The 20,768-nt window shown below is 39.3% G+C and overlaps 1 protein-coding gene across 1 annotated transcript; it reads left to right on the top strand.

Annotated features, from left to right (window-relative positions):
- The first annotated feature begins 12,036 nt into the window (after window positions 1–12,036).
- Window positions 12,037–17,450, top strand: ABRA (actin binding Rho activating protein). The gene is made up of 3 exons (XM_062503367.1): window positions 12,037–12,229; window positions 12,275–12,767; window positions 16,973–17,450. Exons 1-3 carry the CDS (start codon window positions 12,037–12,039, stop codon window positions 17,448–17,450), a joined length of 1,164 nt encoding a protein of 387 aa, XP_062359351.1.
- The last annotated feature ends 3,318 nt before the right edge of the window (window positions 17,451–20,768 follow it).

Below are 20,768 nucleotides of genomic sequence, written 5' to 3'. Positions count from 1 at the left end.
AATATTTTCCATTTTCATATTTTAAAAGGGAAAAGTTTTCCATTTTTACAAATTGTTTTCTGTTTTGTTTGCAAACTCTTTGGGTTTCAGAGGGTGAAAGTGAAAGGTTTTATGTTGCAACAAAAGATGATTTTTTTTTTTAAATTCCTGATGTTTTGTCAGAACTTTGTTGAGACTGAACTCTTTTCAATAGACTTTTGGGTTTTCTATAACTTTATATTCTAATAGAGAAGGTGGTCCACACGAAATTTTCTAGTAAACTGTAATATGCTTTGTGGCAAGCAAAACACTTCTTTTGTTGAAGTACAGTATTAGGAGTACTACTGTACAAAAGTTTAAAAAAGCTGTGCTTCTGGAGACCTGCTCTCCCCTGCCCCAGGCACCTCTCTCCATCCAGGAATTTTGTCACAGGAACTTCTCCTTGTTCAGTGCACAGGGACGAAAACGTTCTGCAACAAAACATTATTCTTTTTATCTGAGGTTTGTTATCACACAGTACCCTGAGAACATCAACAATAAAAAAGTGTTGATAGCAGCTGTCTGTAGTGATACTGGTCAGCTGTCATAAAGCATTCAGCAGCAGGAGATGCACCATACCCATTATTCAGATAAGAGCTGTTGATTATAAGAGCTCTTCTTAATGTGCAATGTAAAACACAGCATTTAGTATTGTTCAAATAGAGCTCACTAACAACTTAGTGGACAGTTAGTAAGAGTTATCAAACACTGTTTGCTACTATTTTGGCAATCTTTTTAGGTGGGTTCAACAGTCCACCCATATTTTAAAAGGAGAAGCTTTATTAGTCACTCTTTCTTCTTGACAAGCACATGTGCAAAAGCCATGGAGTGAGGTGGTGAAGCAGTTTCACGTGCAGAGGAACATGTGTCACACAGAAGAAGATGCCTGACCCAGGGTGGGTTCAGGTTTCCCAACAGATTGGTGGCAGGAAGGTGTTGCTGTTAAGTGACCATGCCAGTCAGGATCAGAGCTGAGTCTTTCATGTTATGTTAAACGCAGACCAGGCCCTGGCAGCATGACCTCATTAACCTCATGACTCTTGATCTCTCAGTTATGTCCAAGTCTCCACTCACAGAAGAATTCAGGACAAGTCTGGCTCCAACACTAATTTATTTATTTCCACAAATGATCTATTTACATTGGTTTGGAGGTCAGCGTCTTTTTTTAAAGGCAGTCACACTTAGAAGAGATTATGATTTTGAGGTGCCTTAATGGTCTAATAATACGGATGTGGGACAGAAGTGCTGTAAAATTTAAACTGGGAATTCATTTACCATCCAAAATGTCATCAAGAGAACTAAAAATTATGTGTTTGAAGTGACACTTGAGATTTATTGCAGTCATGGAGTTACATGAACTAGTCCTACCTAAGCAATGAAAATTCCCTCGTTCAGAAAGCAGCTGAAATATAGAAAAGAGCTAAGCTGTAGGAAGGTATGAAACATGAGCATAGATAGATGATACCAGTGTGCAAACAGAGGGAGGTGATAGCTCTGTGATAACACAGAAATTGCCCACACTACTCATTAATAGGAGAACATTTCTGTCTGATTCAGTAAGGAAGCTCTGGATCAATGCTGGTATCTTAATCCTGTTATTTGTTCTGCAACCCTTGGTGTCATGTTCAAAGTTAAAACAGTCTCAAAGTTAAAACAGTCACAAGGTCATTTACTTCTTGTTCTGTCCTAGACCCACATAGGATGCAAAACTTCCAACACAAAGTCAACGTCAATTAGGCAGAGATATTTGCTGGGTATTGCTTCAGAGCTTCACATGCTTCTTACAAATTTTCTCCAATAGTAGCTACTACTACTGTTTTCATTTACAGAAGTACATGAGCAACCTTGGATGAAGAGTTTTATTTTGATGAAATATTTTGCCCAGAGAAGTTGTAGAGGCTGCCTCCCTGGAAATATCCAAGAACCTTCAGGATGCAATCCTGTGGCATGTACCCCAGGATCACCCTGCTTGAGCAGGGATGTTGGACCAGATGACCCACTTCAGTCTCTTCCAACCTGGCACATTTTGTTATTCTGTGATTCTGATTCTGTGATTAAAGTCCTTCTAGAGTTAGGCATGCATATAAATGGTCTGTGGCAAATGCTCAGGACTATTCATGACAGTAAAAACAGACAACTTTTTGTTAGAATGGAGTGGGTAGGAGTTAGCTTTAGAAATATCTTTGCAGGTTAATGTGAATTAACTTGTGATACATTGATGTTTCTCTGATTTTCAGTGTCATAGAGGTACTTTTAAAACTGCTGCCATTGTTATTCTCAAACACATTAAAGTTAGCAGTTGCCAAATGAGAAGGAAGAACACCTTCCTAAAATTTATATAGTAAGATGTATCATGTGTTCCACAGGGAAAATCCATCCAACACTCAAAGAAACACTGATCATATATTCAGATTTGGGAGATTACACAGTGCCTATTTACCTTTGTGTTAATATGTGATATGTGCATTCATCACAGCCATCATTTAACTCTGCACATTTAGCCTAGGCAGCCAGGAACCTTGAATTCAATTCCATGCCCTTCAGCATCCACACTTCTGCATGTCTTCCCATCCCAATAACAAGTGAATTTTTCCATAGCTTTTCCATGGCAGCACTACACCCTGCATGGGAGCATTGTGCATTCCATGAGACTACTGTGCACCCCATGGGAGCACTGCACACTCCATAGGAACAATGTACACCCCACGGGAGCACTGTGCACTCCATAGGAACAATGTACACCCCATGGGAGCACTGCACACCCCATAGGAACAATGTACACCCCATGGGAGCACTGCACACTCCATAGGAACAATGTACACCCCATGGGAGCACTGTGCATTCCATAGGAACAATGTACACCCCACAGGAGCACTGCACACCCCATACAAACAATGTACACCCCATGGGAGCACTGTGCATTCCATAGGAACAATGTACAACCCACAGGAGCACTGCACACTCCACAGGAACAATGTACACCCCATGGGAGCACTGTGCACTCCATAGGAACAATGTACACCCCATGGGAGCACTGCACCCTCCATATGAACAATGTACACCCCATGGGAGCACTGCACCCTCCATAGGAACAATGTACACCCCATGGGAGCACTGCACCCTCCATATGAACAATGTACACCCCATGGGAGCACTGCACCCTCCATAGGAACAATGTACACCCCACAGGAGCACTGCACACCCCATAGGAACAATGTACACCCCATGGGAGCACTGCACCCTCCATAGGAACAATGTACACCCCACAGGAGCACTGCACACCCCATAGGAACAATGTACACCCCATGGGAGCACTGCACCCTCCATAGGAACAATGTACACCCCATGGGAGCACTGCACACCCCATAGGAACAATGTACACCCCATGGGAGCACTGTGCATTCCATAGGAACAATGTACACCCCACGGGAGCACTGCACACCCCATAGGAACAACATACACTCTATGGGAGCACTGCACCCTCCATAGGAACAACGTACACCCCACGGGAGCACTGTGCACTCCATGGGAACACGAGCATGGTATGCTTCATGAGAGCACTGTGCACTCCACTGGAGTGGTGGATGAGCAGGAGCTGCCCTAAGGGCTCATCACAGCAAGGCTTCCCCCACGGAATGTCAGGAGAAAGGACCCTTGAAGTACCTAACAAGTAGCTCCTAAACAATGACAATGAGAAATGCTCTTCCTACACCCAACTCTTTTAATTGCCCTTTCAGTGTATATGCAGCAGATACACTTCCTGGGAAGGATTCTTCCTAAGCTGCAAATTGTGTGGAATACTGTATCCCTGGAGTTTGAGTAAACTGTATCATTTTTATTATTCAACTCACAAAATAGGAGAGGTCTGAAAGAAGTACATACCCCTGCTCAGTACTTTGCCTCGTACCAGCCTTTGCCTGTGGGTTCCACTCACTGAAATGCTTCTCATGTGATTCCCACGGGTTTCAAAGGTATGACAAGAAGATTTTGTCTTTATTACATCTCTCCTACCATTCAAAACCTCACAATCACTTTCTCCTTCTTTCCTGAGTAAACCCAGAACTATATAAATCACTGTCTGAAGAGAACTACCAAGAGGAAAATAAAGAATAATACTGATACACTGCAGTAATTTCATATTACTCTTATATGATATATGACTATACTGACATTGTTATTATATTGGGAAACCTGTTAAGCCCTCGGGGACAGATCCATTGATCTCTGCCACAAACCTTAACAGGTTCCACAGAGAAAAAAAAATGCAATTGGCCCAAAATTACTATATCCAGTCAAGTATCATGAGTACCATGATAGTCTTCAAATGTAAACATGTGTTCCTCCTTTATTTCAAGAAAAGAGCTAGAAAAGTTGAGGAAGCACTCTGGAGCTCTGTGATAATACTGAATTTGTTAGTGTTCACTGAAATTCCAAGCCTACAAATTTCCTGGTATATACAAGACTGGATTAATTCAGCAGTGACTAGTGATATAGGGAAAGAGCTAGGAAGGTCCAGGTCTCCAGTCCAATGAGAGCTATAATCAGTTTACTTGCCAGAGAAGCAAAACACTTCAAGCTGACCTGCACATAATTTCAAATATCAAAAAACCACCCTTGAAAATTTACCACCTCCTCAAATTTTCTGCGCTGAAATGGCTGATACCATTATGAGGGATATTGGCTTGGTTCAGTCTTGCAAAGGGGATGAGGAAGTTGATTTTTCCCTCAAAATCACTGTTAGTACACTGATCTGTACTTTGAGTCACTAAGTCATTCACTGGATTAACAGGCACAGCTGTCCCTCTGCTGAAGCATGAGGTAGCCACACAGTTAGAAGATCAAGTTGATGACAAACATGAGTAGCTACTTGTCACTGCCTCGCAGAACAGTTCACTCCAGTTTGGGTGCTGCTACCAGCAATTAGGTATCCTTGTATCCAAGAGGAACGCATAGCTTGTTCCCATACTGCAAATCAAATTAGGGGCAGTTTTAAGTAATGACTTCAAGCTCCCACTCCTCTACCCTTACCTTCTTTTTGTAAAGAATTTTACCCCATAATCATGGCCCATTAATTACTGTCACATCATGTAAGAAGTAAGGCAGATGCCTGTAGCACAGTTTTAAAATGAGATAGGAATTTAGTCAAATGTGGCTTACATGTTTCTGATGAAAACTAGGCCATCATTGGGCTTCTCAGATCTTCATTGCCAGCTTCCTTGGCAATTGAAACTTAGTCACCAGCCATGGAAACATCCATATGGCACCGTAAATATCACATGATTTTCCAGCAATTCCCACCGCTGACTTCTTGACACCTGAAGTCAGCGGTGTTCAGGGGAGCAGCGGCAGGGAGCATCGCTCCTCTCGCAGGCCGGCCAGCAGAGTCGCACCGAGTTCAAGACAGCAAACAAAGCCTGTGCTAACAGCACAGCTTCGCGCTGCCAGAGCAGCGGGGGCTACGGGAGAACCAAGAAATAAGGATCTGTCCCGGCTGCGGCAGAGGAATGTGATAGCGGGCACGGCCAAGGGCTCCCGCGGGAATTCTGCTGCCTTACCAAAGGTCAGCGATCACAGCCACAGGTTACAGCTTCAGCACGCTGCTACCACCTTGAAAATGAGATCCCCCACACTGCGAGCAAAGCCCCAGTGAACTAGTCAAGAGGATTTCTGCTTTTTACCTTAGATACGTCCAAATCTAAGCTGTAACGTCAATTGTTTCAAATAATCCTTTGTGTCAGGATATGGAATAACAAAAGAGCTGAGCACGATTTTGACAGAGGCACTGAAACTATGCTAATTGCTTTAGCCAATTGATATATTAAAACAGAAATGCAGTATTTCCCTCGGTGAATATTAAAAAGAATTTCACAATAAAAAAAAAAACAAAATTACACTTGAGACTTGTTTCCTGAGTTCTGAGACTGGTTCTGAATTACATTTTAAGACGAATAATGAAATATTGCATTTATATTATTTACAGACTCAATTTTTCTGTTTTTTTGGTTTTTTTGGGGTTTTTTTTTTTTTTGTGTAGAGTTTTTTGAATTCAAACATATTTCCTAAAATTTGCAGTCTGTTTTCTACTCCACTCTCACAAGACAATTTCAGAAACTAAGTTTATTTTTTTTTAAGTCACAGTACTTATAATGTAAAGACAGTAACCAGCGGCTCTACTATAAGCTAAATGTAAATTTTCAGTGATCCTTCCAAAAACCCTTGGTAGGTCCACTATACACATCAAAAGCACAACTGTTCATGTTTTATACTTTTTATTGACAGATTTTAAAAGGTTAATAAATTCTGTAGACTGTGAAGACAGTACAGGAGAACCAGGTGGTACACACACAGTGATACCTGGAAGAAGATGCACTTTAAACAGACTATTGATAAAGCAAGCACATATAAAGTGGTTCATTCAGTCTGATTTGTACTGCTCTAAATAACTGGACACTGTCCCTGACAGGACTTTTTTTTTTTTTAATTGTGAAAATTCTATTTTCTTCTCACATTTGTCACCTTGAAATCTGAGAAACACCCATTAGCAAAAACATATGGTTAATATTACCCTGAAAACTAAAAGCCACAATGTATGGAAGCACTGCCTCCAATACCTGGAGGACACTGATGTGATTATGCCTATCTCTTGTTTGTAACAAATTTTGACTATACAGAACTGTGCTTTTATTTTTATTTTTTTTACCTGCGATTTCTTCCTTGTGGATGTGTAAAATACATTTATCATCTCTCACATTACATCCAGGTGTCTGATTTCAAGTTCTCCTTTCTTGGTATGCCTCCCGTCCGTCTTGTATTGCAAAGTTATGTGAAGACTTTAAATTCCTTGTATCCAGTGTTCTTCTCAGATTTCAATAGCAGCAAAAAAAGCCATAGTCTCAAAGCCATAAGACTATTTCTAGGTAAACTTTAAACTAGGATACATAATCAGGTTAGAATCACAAAATTAAATTACTTATAATATTACATAATTTTCTTCATCAGAAAAGGATAACCATTCACTGACAAATAGATATGATCAATATAAACTTGAATAGTAACATATTTGTGGATTTATTTCAAAGGCTATCTTGTTTAAATAATCTTCAGAAATTCCTTCATAATGCATGTAGAACTAAATGCCTGATGCAAATGATTTAATGCATTTGCTTACACTTTTAAACAAAATTGCTTCATTATTGCTTGTTACTTGTTTCTGTTCATTTACTATAGATATTCAAATGAGATGTATTTATGTTCGAAGGTAAAATGGGACTAAAAGCATGTGTTCTTACCTCTGCTTTGATTTCCTGTATAGATTTGATTAAATTTGTATGGATTTCTTGCAAGCATCTGACTCCAAAACTCCATCTGACTTTGGGCTTTATATGCAAAAGTAGGAAAAGGGTACCAAAGTGCTTTAAGGCTCCACATCCCAGTCTTAATTTTCATCTTTGAAATGTGAAGACAACTTTAGAGGAATAAAATATTCAAGACAGCGAAGCATCACTTTTTGTGATTTGTCACTTGAGTAGCAGGGCTTGGATAGGAACTTGAAGATACATGGATGCACGTAAACTCATCCTGAATTGGGTTTCTATCAGCTGTAACAGCCAGCTCTCTTTATCAGACTTCAGTGAAAAATTATGCTGAATTCTCATCCTGAGCCAGTTGAGAAACTACAGGGCTGTTTTCTATTACTTGGTGCCTTGCATTTAAATCTATCTCACCTGGAGGGAGAGGAGCTTTGAGGCTGCACTCCACAACTCCCTCACTTCAGCTGCTGCTACTGGATAGTGCATCATCCCTCTCCCCATTACCCATCCACAGCTAAGTGTCTTTCAGCCTTGGTCCTGACCAGGGTTTTCTTGACAGTTTGCTGGGTTTATTTCCTTCACAAAGCAGTGCTGCCATGATAGGTCATGGATAAGCACTGATCTCTCATATAGTTGAATCCTGATGACACATAATCAAATGCAGACTCAAAATTCCATATAATTACACAGGGATAATTTCTCAGTACAACACAATTTCAGCTAAACAAAAAAGGCTGTGGACAGATGCAAGTATAAGAAACTGCAAGAATGAATGCATAAACTTCTTCCAGTTAATGGCTGGACACAACCCAATTCAAAGGCTCAGGAGCATCTATTTCTTGCAGCTCAGACTTGTCCATGTCATGGACATGGATTGTCCATGAAACTGCACACTGAATGAGGCACAGTTGCTCACTGCTGTTGTTAGAATGAATTTGTTTGATGGAAACCCTAAAAATAAGGAAATCTCAAACTCTAAGTCTTTTTACAATTTTCCTGTGATAACTGGCAACGTATGATGTTAAGACACTTGTCATGCTGAAAAGAATTCCTGAGATTCCTGATAATGGCAGCTGGTTATACTTAAGGAAAAAAAAACACATCTTGTTCTCATTATTCAGCACTAACTCTGGGGAGGAAGACAGTATCTTTCATACACTTACAATTGGTAAATTCCTTCCTTACAAAATTAAATTCCGTGGAATCAAAAACATTGAATAACTTATGTCAATGTCTGACAGGGTAAAATAATGTATGAAGGATCAGTTCTACTTTTAAAGTTAATTATCCTTAAACAAAATTAGAAAAAACAAAAAGATGGCATACTGGTCTCCCAGAGACTGTTAACATTCAACAGCAAAGAGAAAATTAAAGCTTTTAAAATAATTAATAACTATACAGAGAAAAATTCATCCAGGGGGAAAACAAACCCAAACCATCACACAGCAAAAAAATCCCAAAATCTTTTACCTCTGACACTGGCAACCCCTCAGCTGGTCCTTCTCAACTTTGGATTCAGGAAGTCAGAGGTATTATGTGAAATGCAGCAAGATCTTAGGGACATGTGCAGACTTATCAAAAGGTGTCAAAGAGAATAAATCCCAGAAGTGTAAGCAGCCAGAGTTAAGGACAAAGGGAGTTTACAACTTCAGCATGTGTCAATCTTGCTCATCAAAGTTAATGCTTTCTCCAATTATCTTTTCTCCTATAAATCTTCTGCAAGAAATGGTCCCTCCACTCTGACCTCAAGGACAGTTTCTGAACTTGTGAAAGCGTGTGACAGTCACCCTCACTTAGCCTTGCTGAGCATTTAGAGTATGTTTTGTGACCTTGTGATGTATGGAAGACACATAGAAAAATGTGGTTCAGGTCCAGCCTGCCTAAAACAGCCTGTACCTTTAGGGCTGGCTATGGGCTTGTGGAAGTCACAGTAGGGAAATTACAAGCAGAAATGTAACCTTGGCTGATTATCTCATTAAAAATAAAACTTTAAAATAATGAAGTAATAAATTCTAGTCTTACTGCAATAAAACATTTGCAAAGTAAACAACACACAAAGTATGAATATCACTGGATGATTTGGACAAAATTTATACTCATAATTAACTTATTGCTGGCAGCACCACCATATAAAATGAGATAACATTCAACACATTCAAGGCACCATCATTGTACATCCAAAAATTAAGCATTATAAAGATACTTATCCTCAGAATAATTAAAACAAAGTTTCACTGGCACTTTGGACAAGTCTGTGATAACACTTCATCTTAATATAAGAGTGATTGATTTTAACTAAACATTTGTTTAACATATTGTTGTGCGATATGGATTAAATAGTAGTTTAGATATGTAATCTTGGTGCTTTTCATTAGTCTGTAACCTATCACTGTTATTTATCTAAGCTATGTAAACATTAAGTCTGTAGGACTATGACCAGTATACCAAGGTCAAGTCTGTTAGGAAAAAAAACCAGAAGTCTCTTTATTAACAACTTATTTAAAATGCACTGTAATTTCTAAACATTTCTCAGGAATGCAATTATTTTTCAGTGCCATGAATTTCAATACAATTACTTGCAAATATTAGATGAGAGTAAAAGTGTTCAAGAACTTCAAGAGTATTTACAGTAATAAACTGAGAAGAGGCCTTTGATTGCAAAATACAGCCAGTTAACCAGTAGAATAGATTGCCTAGACAGTGGGGAGCATCTACTACTGGTAATCTTTAAGAGCAGGTAAAACAGGATCCAGGACACATGGGGGTGGAGCTGACCCTGCCTGATAACAAAGGTCTCTATTGGCCGTATGCTTCAGGATTGTCCTTCCACATTCATTTGTGTCACTGCAGACCATCCTTGGCCTTACCCCTTATCTGTATTTAGCTTTCAGCTCATTCTAAAACCCTCAGCCACCCTTACACTCCAGAAACCACACAGAATGACATAATGAACTGGTGTAATATTCCTATTCTGCATGTGCATTATTTTCTTTCACTTGCCTCTTGTATTTTAGGGAGCATACACTCCCCTGCATGCATGCATGGATGCATAGGCATGCGTGAATTCTAAGCACAAGAAGGTCCCATTCCTGATTAGCCTCAAAATGACCCCAAAATAAATGTTTGGTGACATATGCTCCTTAATCAAGTTGTATGGGTAAAGCTCACAATGTCATCTCACAGCTATGACGCAGTGGGCAATAGCTGAGATTGTACAGTACACAGAGGTGACACATTTCTTTCCAAAATAAAAGCATGAGTAAATATCTAATAGCAACACTAACTTATGTCATCAGTTTTGAAGAGGAAATTACTCCACAGATTAATGAGGAATTCTACATGGAAGTCAAAGGTATGTAGTCTTAAAGCATTAATCAAGAGCTAAATATGATCTGACCTACTTCCAACAGCCCAGCCTTTAACAGAGAGAAGATAAAAAAAAAAGGCAGAGTATGAGAGTCCATATTTATCTCTGATGTAACACCAACAAAGCCAACAGAATTCCTTGAAGTTCAATGTGCCTCAGAGTACCACATGGCAAGTGCCATGGGTCATCTGGTAATCTGCAAGGTATGATGGACTGAAAAAGCAATGACATTTTCCATTCCTATTTAGGAAACATAATTCTAAGAAATAAGAGATCACAAGGACTGTATCTCAGAAATATATATTCTAATATAAAAAATATTTATTACCATGCAAAAATGTTAATATTCACTCAATTCACTAAACAATTTCACAAATTTGAATATGAATACACTTTAGGAAGTCCTCTGGAGTGAACAAATCATAAGGTTTCCTAGAAAAATGAATTTTTTCTATATTGTACCCAGTAAACAATTATGATGTATATAATTCTCTTGAAAAGCAGTGAGAAATTAAAACGGTTATATTTTATTTTCTCAAAACCCTAAAACTTGGAGATCATTCATCCATCTGATCAAGTCAGACTTACTATACTGATCCCCAGACACAGAGATTCCCTCTTCCCTAGTGCTGACACCAAACATGATCGTGTTCCCAGGCCCCCCTGAAGGTACATTATAAAGAGAGAGACATTAATAGATAATGACTGGGAAGAGAACACATAAATACCTTTTTAAAAATTAACAAACCTCTATTTCCTTGGACACATGAGCAATACGATAAAGTCACCCAGTACCTTTTTAGGAAATACCTCTAAAAATTTCTCAGTCATAATTTGCATCTGGCTTCACACTCCATGACAAAGGCCACTGTTTTCTTGTGATGATGAGGAGTGTCCACTCTGGCCAAAATTCCTAGCCACTGACAGCCCTTCACATTTAGCATTTTCAATCACTCTGATCAGGATCTCTAACCCAAGGGCTGCATTTCCAAAAGAACAAGACCCTTGCCAGCAAACTGAGAATTCAGCAGTCCCAGGAGGGGGTCTAAAGGAGCTGTTACTTTCCCACTATTTCTACCATGGGTCTGTGTCACACTGTTCACATCATGCATCATTCATCTGCTGTGATGAAATGTAACCCCGCATTTTAAAAAAAGACCTCTGCAACAGTGAGGATACTATATCTTTGTGAGAAGTGTTTCACATATTTTCCATGGGCATCAACTGCTCCTGCTTCTATTTAAATCTGCGTGGCCCTCTTCAGAGGGCATTATTCACTTGAGGAAATCCATTCAGAAGGTGCTGAGGATAAGAAGGGGAGAAGCCAGGATGGCAGCAGACATGGCTCCTGAAGAAAAGCCTAGCACTGCTCCTGCGAAAAGGGCTGTCCACAAGATCCGAATGGCCAGCCAGGTCTTCAGCTTGGCACGAGGCTGGCAGCAATGGGCATCTGACCACCATGTAAAGCAAGAGCAAGAGCCCTCTGGATGGGTCCCCACTGCAGAAGCCTCATCAGATCAGCCTGTACAAGAAAGTTCCTTTGAAAAATGGCAAATTTCATCCATCAAGAGGGACCAAGAAAAAGATGATGAAAAATTCTTAGCAAAGGGATCAGTGACAATAAGAAATCCTGAAAAAAAATCAAGGGAATCAGATGAAGACCTCAAAATGTTCAACATTAAAAGCAAAGAGGTGACCAAAACAGTTGTCAGCAAAGCCTACGAACGAGGGGGCGATGTCAGCCTCCTCAGTGAAAGATATGAGAACAACAGCAACTCCGAGATGACCAAACTCAAAGAAGAATCAAGTGCTATTGACAAACTTCTTAGCAGCAAATTACCTTCAACTATAAGGAGGAAGTGTTCAAATGTGGTATCAGAGCTGACCAAGGGCTGGGAGAAGATGGAAGAAGAGGACAAAGATGGGGCCAAAGGAGAGCTGCTGCTTAAGTGTCGTGATGACAGCCTGGATGCCCAGGACAGTGGCTATGGGGAAGCAGAGGACAAGCTCGAGCAGGAAGACAGTGACCGGGAGGTGACGGCTGTGAGGATTAAACGGCCTGTCCCATCTCTGTGAGTAAAGCATCTGCATTGCATCAACACAAATGGCACCGGGGTACAGCTTCCCATGAGGAAAATGGTGGGGGACGGGGGTGGGGTAGTAGGAAGTGGTCAAGGATAAACTGTTACTCGTTACTTAGAAGAAATTAATCAAAATTCAGGAGACCTTTCAGATATCACTCTGTGCTTAAGTACTCCCTCAACAACATTGGACTATGTGCCTGCTACAAAAAGTCAGGAAGTTATATTTGGGAGATGTTAATTATATTTAATTTTCACACTGGATTTACTGGTTCATCAAAGTAACTACTTATCTCTTAATACTTCATGCCATACTTCAGAATCACTACTCTTACCTCGTTAAGAGCCTTCAACTATTAATGTATTTCAGCAAATGTTGTCTAAATCAATATATTTGACAAGTAATATTTCCAAATACTTATTCATTATTTTGCTAAGTATAAATTGTAAACATTCTTAGGAGCAATTTGAAAAGAATATCGCAAATTAATATTGCAGGAATTACTTACACATATTATCGCAAATTAATATTGCAGGAATTACTTACACATATTCCTTAGCAAAAGTTGGGTTCACTGCTTCTCTTTGGAAGCTTTCCATGAATCTGGAATTCGCCAATTCAAAGAAAGGAAAATTCCACAGTATCTTGGACCTCAACTAATCCCATATCTCAATTGCATTTTCAGAAACTAAAAACTGGATCGTTGATGACAAAAAACTGATCAAAATGCCAAAACTGACTTGGTGATCCCTGTGTAGACAGGCAGGCAGGCAGGCAGGCTCTATCATGGTCACTGTTTTGGTTTTACATCTCACTACTAACGAACATTATCATAAGTGTCAGACTGTGACTAACACAGTTAAGGATTTCAGCCATACAGTACATTTAAGCACAGCTATCTGAACAAACACCCCCAGAGCTATTTTAGCTATTCAGATGGGATTAGAATGATGCTTTGCTGTACAGCTGAGCAGTTAGTTCCTGTAAGAAGAAAATGGTTAACAGCCCAAGTGAAAAAAGCTCCCCAGTAATGTAAGGCTTCAAAGTTTGTGGTGCCTGCTTTTGGCAAGGATTCTGCACACCATCCTTTTACAGAAGTTAGGACCTCAAACCAAAGATTCCAAATATACAGTGGAAAAAGGATACATTTGCAGCACTTATCTGTAAACAATTTAAATTAAAACAAATTTCTCAGTTTCAAATGCTATAGTAGAAACAGACCAACTATGTATCTTCTGTGAAACTTTTCTTGTGTTTCCCTCACATGTCTAATTTTAGTGCTGCTACCTTGAAAAAAGATTGATTAGCCATATTTACTATGATCCAAATGATTGAAATAACACCCTCTATGTTACTTACAGCTTTTTTTTCCCACTGAAATTGGACACAAAAATAATTTTCTGCACTTACAGTACTGCTACCAGTACTGTACTACCTTTATGAACATTTCAATCTTCTTCAATCATTTAATCTTCTTCAAAAAGGCTATAAGCACGCAGTTGTTAAAGCATATCTCCCATTTTCCTCTCAACATTCTAGGAAAAAAGCATCAGTGCAAGAATTTTGTTTTCTTCTCATCAGTACCTTCATTATTTCCAGCTTCATTGCTTACTGGAATGAGGTTGCTTCCTTAGTAGAAGGTCTGTTGATATTCTGCTTCTGCTTAGGATCAAAAGGGATGCAACAATAGGGGTATGAAACCCAAATCATTAAAATGGGATTCATACTTTTCCCCTAAAGACAGAACCAGGGTGAATATGCAACCTGGACATTATTTGCCTAGAAGGTCAGAATGCATTTAGGATGATCATTCTGGTTATCAGGTTAACTTAGTTGATTATTGCATGCAAAACACTTCTCAAAGCATGTAAAAGTTTAAAACCTTCACTTTTGATGCACTATCCTTTGTGTAGGTGCAGGAGAAACATGAAAAATGCTTCTATGTGTACACAATTCACATTTTAAACTCGTCATTGAGCTAAATAATGGAAAAAATAGCACTTCAGCAACTAGAAATGGTTAAATTACAAGCGGCATTTAAAAAGCAAGGTTTTTACCCCAGGCCCACGTGAGGCATGATAAAAGCAAAAGGATAGATAAGATGGTTTTTTCAGCCACTGAGATGATTTGGATGAGGAAGGCAATAATAATATTCTGCTAGAAAGGAAAACCAGTTTCAGTAGAAAAAGGAGGGAATACATTCTAGAATGTTAAATTAAGGCAAGTAACAGAGACTGCACCTCCTCCTGCTGTCTCACTTCCCCTCTTCTCTCCACTCAACCTGGGAAACTCTAGGACTTTCTCAGAGCTCATAGTCCCTGAAGAGAAGGGGAAGCAGCTGGCTGTGGCTGAGGAATAAGCCCACCATGATGATAACTACTCAAAAACTCCACTAAGACTGATGGCATCACTTCTTCAAGGCAATTTTGATTCACTTAGGATTTTTTTTCCCCTGCCTTAACTCATAGCTTCCCACAAAAGAAGCTAGTGAGGCAATCTGAGCTTCAATTGGAGTTCAGACTGTACTAGCACAGAGTTTCTGTGACCTTTGAGATAGCCATAGGCTTCAGGAGACAAATTCCTTTGCACAGCCAAACCCTGTGCCCACAGTTCCTGTGGACAATGAAGGCACAATTCAGGCAAAGGGACAAAGGATCACAGCTTTCCCTTTCCCTGTATGACAATAGCTCATATAGAGGAGCATTTGGTTTATTGTCAGGAAACCAAATTGTCTAGATTTACCCCAATAGTGTATTTTAATGCTTTCCTGTCAAGACCTACCTGTTAGTCACTTACACAAAATTACAGGTGCAGACACACTGCCTGCTTTCAGGATGCTCTGTAGTAACATCACAGAAGAAAGGTGCACTTACTTGGCAACTCAGTATGCTCAATTATTCCAATGTTTTTTCACCAGATTGATAGGGAAGAGTATTTTGGAGCTTTTTGAACACAGCTCCTCAATACAGCTAAGCCAATCCTAGGGCAACTCCACAGCTAATAATAAAGTAGCACAGCACTCCTAAGTCTTTTTCTATCCCTGGCACTAGGTGTTTGCAATTCTCACCCTAGCATAGCCCTGCCCAATATTGACACTTTTCTGGGGCACCAATCTGAACAGGGGACACTTCTATGACTCCAGTTCTCTGTTTCAATAAGCTTCATAGAAAACACAGGAACGTCCAAACAGTGGGGGAACAGAATTTTCTGCAACTTTTCACCCCTGTATACTGTTTGCTAAGTGCATCTTGATTCTCTAGTGTTAATATTCAGCTGATGTTACTAGGGAGGTTTCAGAGCAGTCTTTTGGGGAGTAAAAATATTAGAAAACAAATTACTTTGGCACAGGCAAAGCACAGCATAGTCCCAGCTGAGTTCTGTACCTACACATTGACAGGACGTAGACAGCACAAAGACTAGCTCAGACTATCTATAGCTCCCCCACAACATGTGAGATTGGCCACGAGAGGATAGAGTGTCTGCCTGGAGTCATCCAGAACTATTACACGTGTAAAAATAGAAAAAAAAAATAAAAATCCCTGAAGGTCTTTCCTTATCCTTTGTCCTTGACACTTTCAGTCTTCTGCCCTAGCCATGGGAATGTGAATTTTGGACTTCAATATTTGTTCAGAACCATACTTCAAATACAGAGTGTAGACAGTGCTACTGTACTCAGTTAGCCTTTCGTTGCTATAATCATTGACATCTATTACAGAGGACAGATTTTTGTAGGCAGTATACCCTCTAGTTTTCAGCCAGGTCACACACCTACTGCAATCAGCATCTCTAACCTCAGGGCAGGCACATTTCAGGCTTGGCCAAGTAGGCAGGAATGGGGAACTACACGACTGACCAAAGGTACAGAAAGCGCAGGTAATCAACAACATACCGTTTTGCTCCCTTACAGAATTAAGTCATTCTGGGGCAAAGTTTGTCAAAACAGGCTCAGGTCGAGGCTGAAAGGTGGCAGTGTAGACAGGATAAAGCTGTCATCACAGAACTTGCCTTTGTGTGCAAACTGAACGTGGACAAACAGCCCCTAGAGAACTAATTTAGAAGTGGTGAACTCGTGCCACCTGGTGGATTCCAGCTCGTCCCAAAACCACAGTAACCAAGTTACAGCAGAGACCGATCAAGAGCAGAACTGCATCAGGAAAGGAGATGCGAGGCTCAGGTGTGTTTGTGTGTCTTTCAGGGCCAGCCGGCTGAGCGAGGAGGCGCAGAGCAAGGCGCGCAGGAAATGCAGCGCTGTGCACAGCCTCAAGGACAGGTGGCAGGAATGGGCAGACCAGCACATCATAACACAGAAGCTGAACCCCTTCAGCGAGGAGTTTGACCACGAGCTGGCCATGTCCACGCGCCTGCACAAAGGAGATGAAGGATACGGCCACCCAAAGGAAGGAACCAAAACTGCTGAGAGAGCCAAGAGAGCTGAGGCCCACATCCACCGGGAGATCAGGGACATGTGCTTCATCATTGAATCGATGGCCAAGCCACGGCCTGACGGCAAGATCCAAGTCACTTTCGGGGAACTCTTCGACAGATACGTTCGAATTTCAGATAAGGTTGTTGGGATTCTGATGAGAGCTAGGAAACACGGGCTGGTGGACTTTGAAGGAGAAATGTTATGGCAAGGAAGAGATGATAATGTCATAATTACTTTATTAAAATAAGTTAGGCTATAACCAGAACAGCTTCTAGAAAACTTCTCTCCTCCTTTGCATTAGCATTTGCACATTTCGACTATAAGATTCCCCTGTTTACTATATACAAGAGAGCATTTTTTGAAATATGTATTTTTTAACTAGTGTGTGACAACCCAAACATCCAAATGGACTTCATTTTGTACCAGAAGTGCCTGCAGGACAATTAATTACTACAAGAAAAATAAGGAGAAAAATCTATATGGAATATAAGCGGCTGGTGATAAAAGCCCATAGCAACATAAATAGATACAGATTAATTCCAATTTCTACTTCTTGTTACATTAAGATAGTCCCAATCTGTTTAAACTGGAATATCAGGAATATGAAACATGCCAGATGAGAAGCTGAATGACAATATAAAAGTTTTCAGACAAAGTTTTTGATCTGAAAAATGATCCTGTGCATGCACTTCCTAATTAATTGATTTAAATACAAGGAGAATTATCATAATGCAGATCAAGGACACCACATTTGTTTTCTTTACAAGCAAAGAATGTAACTATTACTGCAGTATTATCTTGCTGATACAACTGTTGACACACCTTTCTCTTACATATCACATAAAATCCTTTTTATAAATGGGGTTTTATATATTTATTGTATTTCTATAACTAATTTTTTAGATTGTTTCATATTTAAACTTATGGAGGTTGGAATGTGATGAGTAAAAAAGTTTTGATTAGATAGCTACTTTAAAAATATCTTCTATGCAGAATTGCGCAATGTCTCGATGTCTCATCTGATTATGTAGAGACTGTTCTTATAAATAATAAGTAACATTTAAAAACTAGCCAGGTACTTGTACTTTTGCATACAGCAAAAAAGTGACTACTGTCATCATCTTACATTGAAATGCAGCTCTGTGAGAAAAGACAGAAATAGCATTCATAACTTTGAGGAAAATGTTGTTTCACATTACACAAAAATACTGACCTATTTTCACAGCATTTGCCATTCTAATGTCCTGGGCATAACTTATTTCCATCCAGGTGAGGCTGAAGAGGACTAAATGCTAATGAACTAATGCTTCTAGGACATAAAATTGTATTTTCACAAATCTGAGATGTTTGTAAGGTGTCTGCTCTCCTTAGTCGATTTGTGAGATCAATTTCTCTACTACTGTAAAAATAACTGTCCTAGTAAAATGTGTCTGCTTCACATCAAAAGAATTTGTTTCAGAGCAGATGCCTGGGCAAGTAATGAAAAAAGTGTTTCCCCCCCCCCCCCTAAGATTCTTTCAAACTGAAAGAGCAAATATCTTCTTATGGAAGTAAGAGGTGTATTAACATCTTGTCTCTGATAAAACAAATATTGATGTCTTATTAGGGGTACAGGTACTCCAGTTTGAAGCTGCAATGTACAAATAAACCAAATGTTTTATAACTTAATGATACAAGAACTGACTACTACATCTATTCTAAATCTATGTAAATCATTGATATTTGAGGCATAGTTACGTGACTCTATGGAAGAGAAAATTATTTGTAAGATGGAATCAGTTGAATTGAATGTAATGCTTTCTTGAGATCTCAGACTACTCAAGTTACCCCACAAAAACTGATGTCTTAGTGTAATTTTTATCTGCATATTCTTAACTTATTCTTTACATCTTTATACAATGACCTTTTATAGCTGTCTTAATTGTCTTGACAAAATTTTGTTGTTAAAGGAATATATGAACTATAAATAAACCCCTTAATTATTTCTTGGGTTATTCTCCCACACACCAAAAAACAAATATGTGTGCACATTCAGAAAAGTAAAACATCGCATGTTCTCCTTTTCATAGGCTGTTAAAATATATCCTGTGAAGGTTTCTCCATCCAAAGCACCAGGAAAAAACTTCAGAGTACATGGTAACAGACCTTATACAAAACACCTGTACAAAGAATAAACACTAAAGGCATGTGTAAAGTGAATTGTGTATTTCTGCTCCTGAGAATTCTCATCCTACCACAGGAAAGCACAGCAGCTGTAACAATGTAATCACAGATTGGCAGCTCACTACAGGGAACTTAAGCCTCCCATTCAGTCACCACAGGGTTAAAACATATGCAAAAATAAACCAAATCCCCATCTTTTTCCTATTCTTCCCCTCAAACTATTTTATTTCCAATTGGATGAGAAAACCACATGACATAACTAGCATTTTTGCTCATACTACCCTCGACTATTTATCTTTGAGTAGGCAGTATCATGCAAAAGTCTTCTAATTCCAGAAATGAATCTACCATTTTTGTCAAAAAGAAATATTAACTATTATATAAGTTATGGTACATGGAAGCATTTCATGTAGGTTACATGCTTTATAACATTTTTTTACATTAAGTTGTGTGACAAATTTATCCATGGTGTGGGAGATAATAAATCTGACCTCATTAAAAAAACAACCAAACAAAAATACTCCCTGAATTACCCACCCTAACTCTTCTACTATACTGTGTTACATTCCTCTGAAACTAGCATAACTTCTGCCAAATTTAAATATTCTAAGCAGAGAGAAGATAAAGCCCAAAATCTGCTTGATTAAAGCATTCTCTGTAAATGTTTATAAAAGACCTGCTTTCCTAGTTCTGACTTGCTCTGAAAATAAACCCCTTAACCTTTGAGACAATAAGCAACTCTCAGCTACTCTCATGGTAGCTTATGGTTGCACATTATTTTCTTAAATACTGTATTTACTCACAACTTTTTTTGTTTTCATGTTTCACTTCTCTACTAGAAACAGAGCTCCTGCACTCTCTTGTCTGAAGCTAGTGTTGCTTTTGTACATCCTTGGTAGTGAAAAAATTCTATCTTCTTCTGTAGGAGCTTACATACATTTTTCATATTCTAATACAGCTATCAAGCTTAAGTGACAGCATGGGATTTGTACCAGAAGAAATAAATTTGACTTATACACACTTTTGTATTTTTGCAAATCTTGCCACAGTTTCTGCAGTGGCTTGAAGTGACTGGAAGGTTCACTAGACATGCATCCCACCCAGTAGAAATCAGCTCCCCCCTCCACAGCAAAAATTCCTTCTTTGTAAGTGTTTCTGTACAGTCAAGGGTCAGTATTACAGCTAGTTTTTAAAACAGGGGAAGGCTATTGAAATAAAATCAGGTGTAGTGAAGAGCATACTATCCATAGTGATATGTTCAATCACAGGAGAGATACTAGCAGGCCCTCTTCTCACAGCCATTTCAGCTGCTATACCCCAACAAAGCCACTGCTGACACTTCAGGGCACAAAGGAGTTCAGCATTCAACAGCACATGTACTATCAGCAGTGTAATTATCACA

Source organism: Cinclus cinclus, chromosome 1 (assembly GCF_963662255.1).
Source record: "Cinclus cinclus chromosome 1, bCinCin1.1, whole genome shotgun sequence".
NCBI classification, from domain to species: Eukaryota; Metazoa; Chordata; class Aves; order Passeriformes; family Cinclidae; genus Cinclus; species Cinclus cinclus.
This window is presented reverse-complemented; position numbering and strand designations above follow the sequence as displayed.

Excerpts from the sequence above, each read along its gene's own strand:
- ABRA (XM_062503367.1), top strand. The coding sequence starts at position 12,037 with ATGGCTCCTGAAGAAAAGCCTAGCACTGCTCCTGCGAAAAGGGCTGTC. Across the intron at positions 12,230-12,274 it reads AGATCAGCCTGTACAAGAAA|AAAAAGATGATGAAAAATTC; the intron begins GTTCCTTTGAAA and ends AGAGGGACCAAG. Across the intron at positions 12,768-16,972 it reads AAACGGCCTGTCCCATCTCT|GGCCAGCCGGCTGAGCGAGG; the intron begins GTGAGTAAAGCA and ends TGTGTCTTTCAG.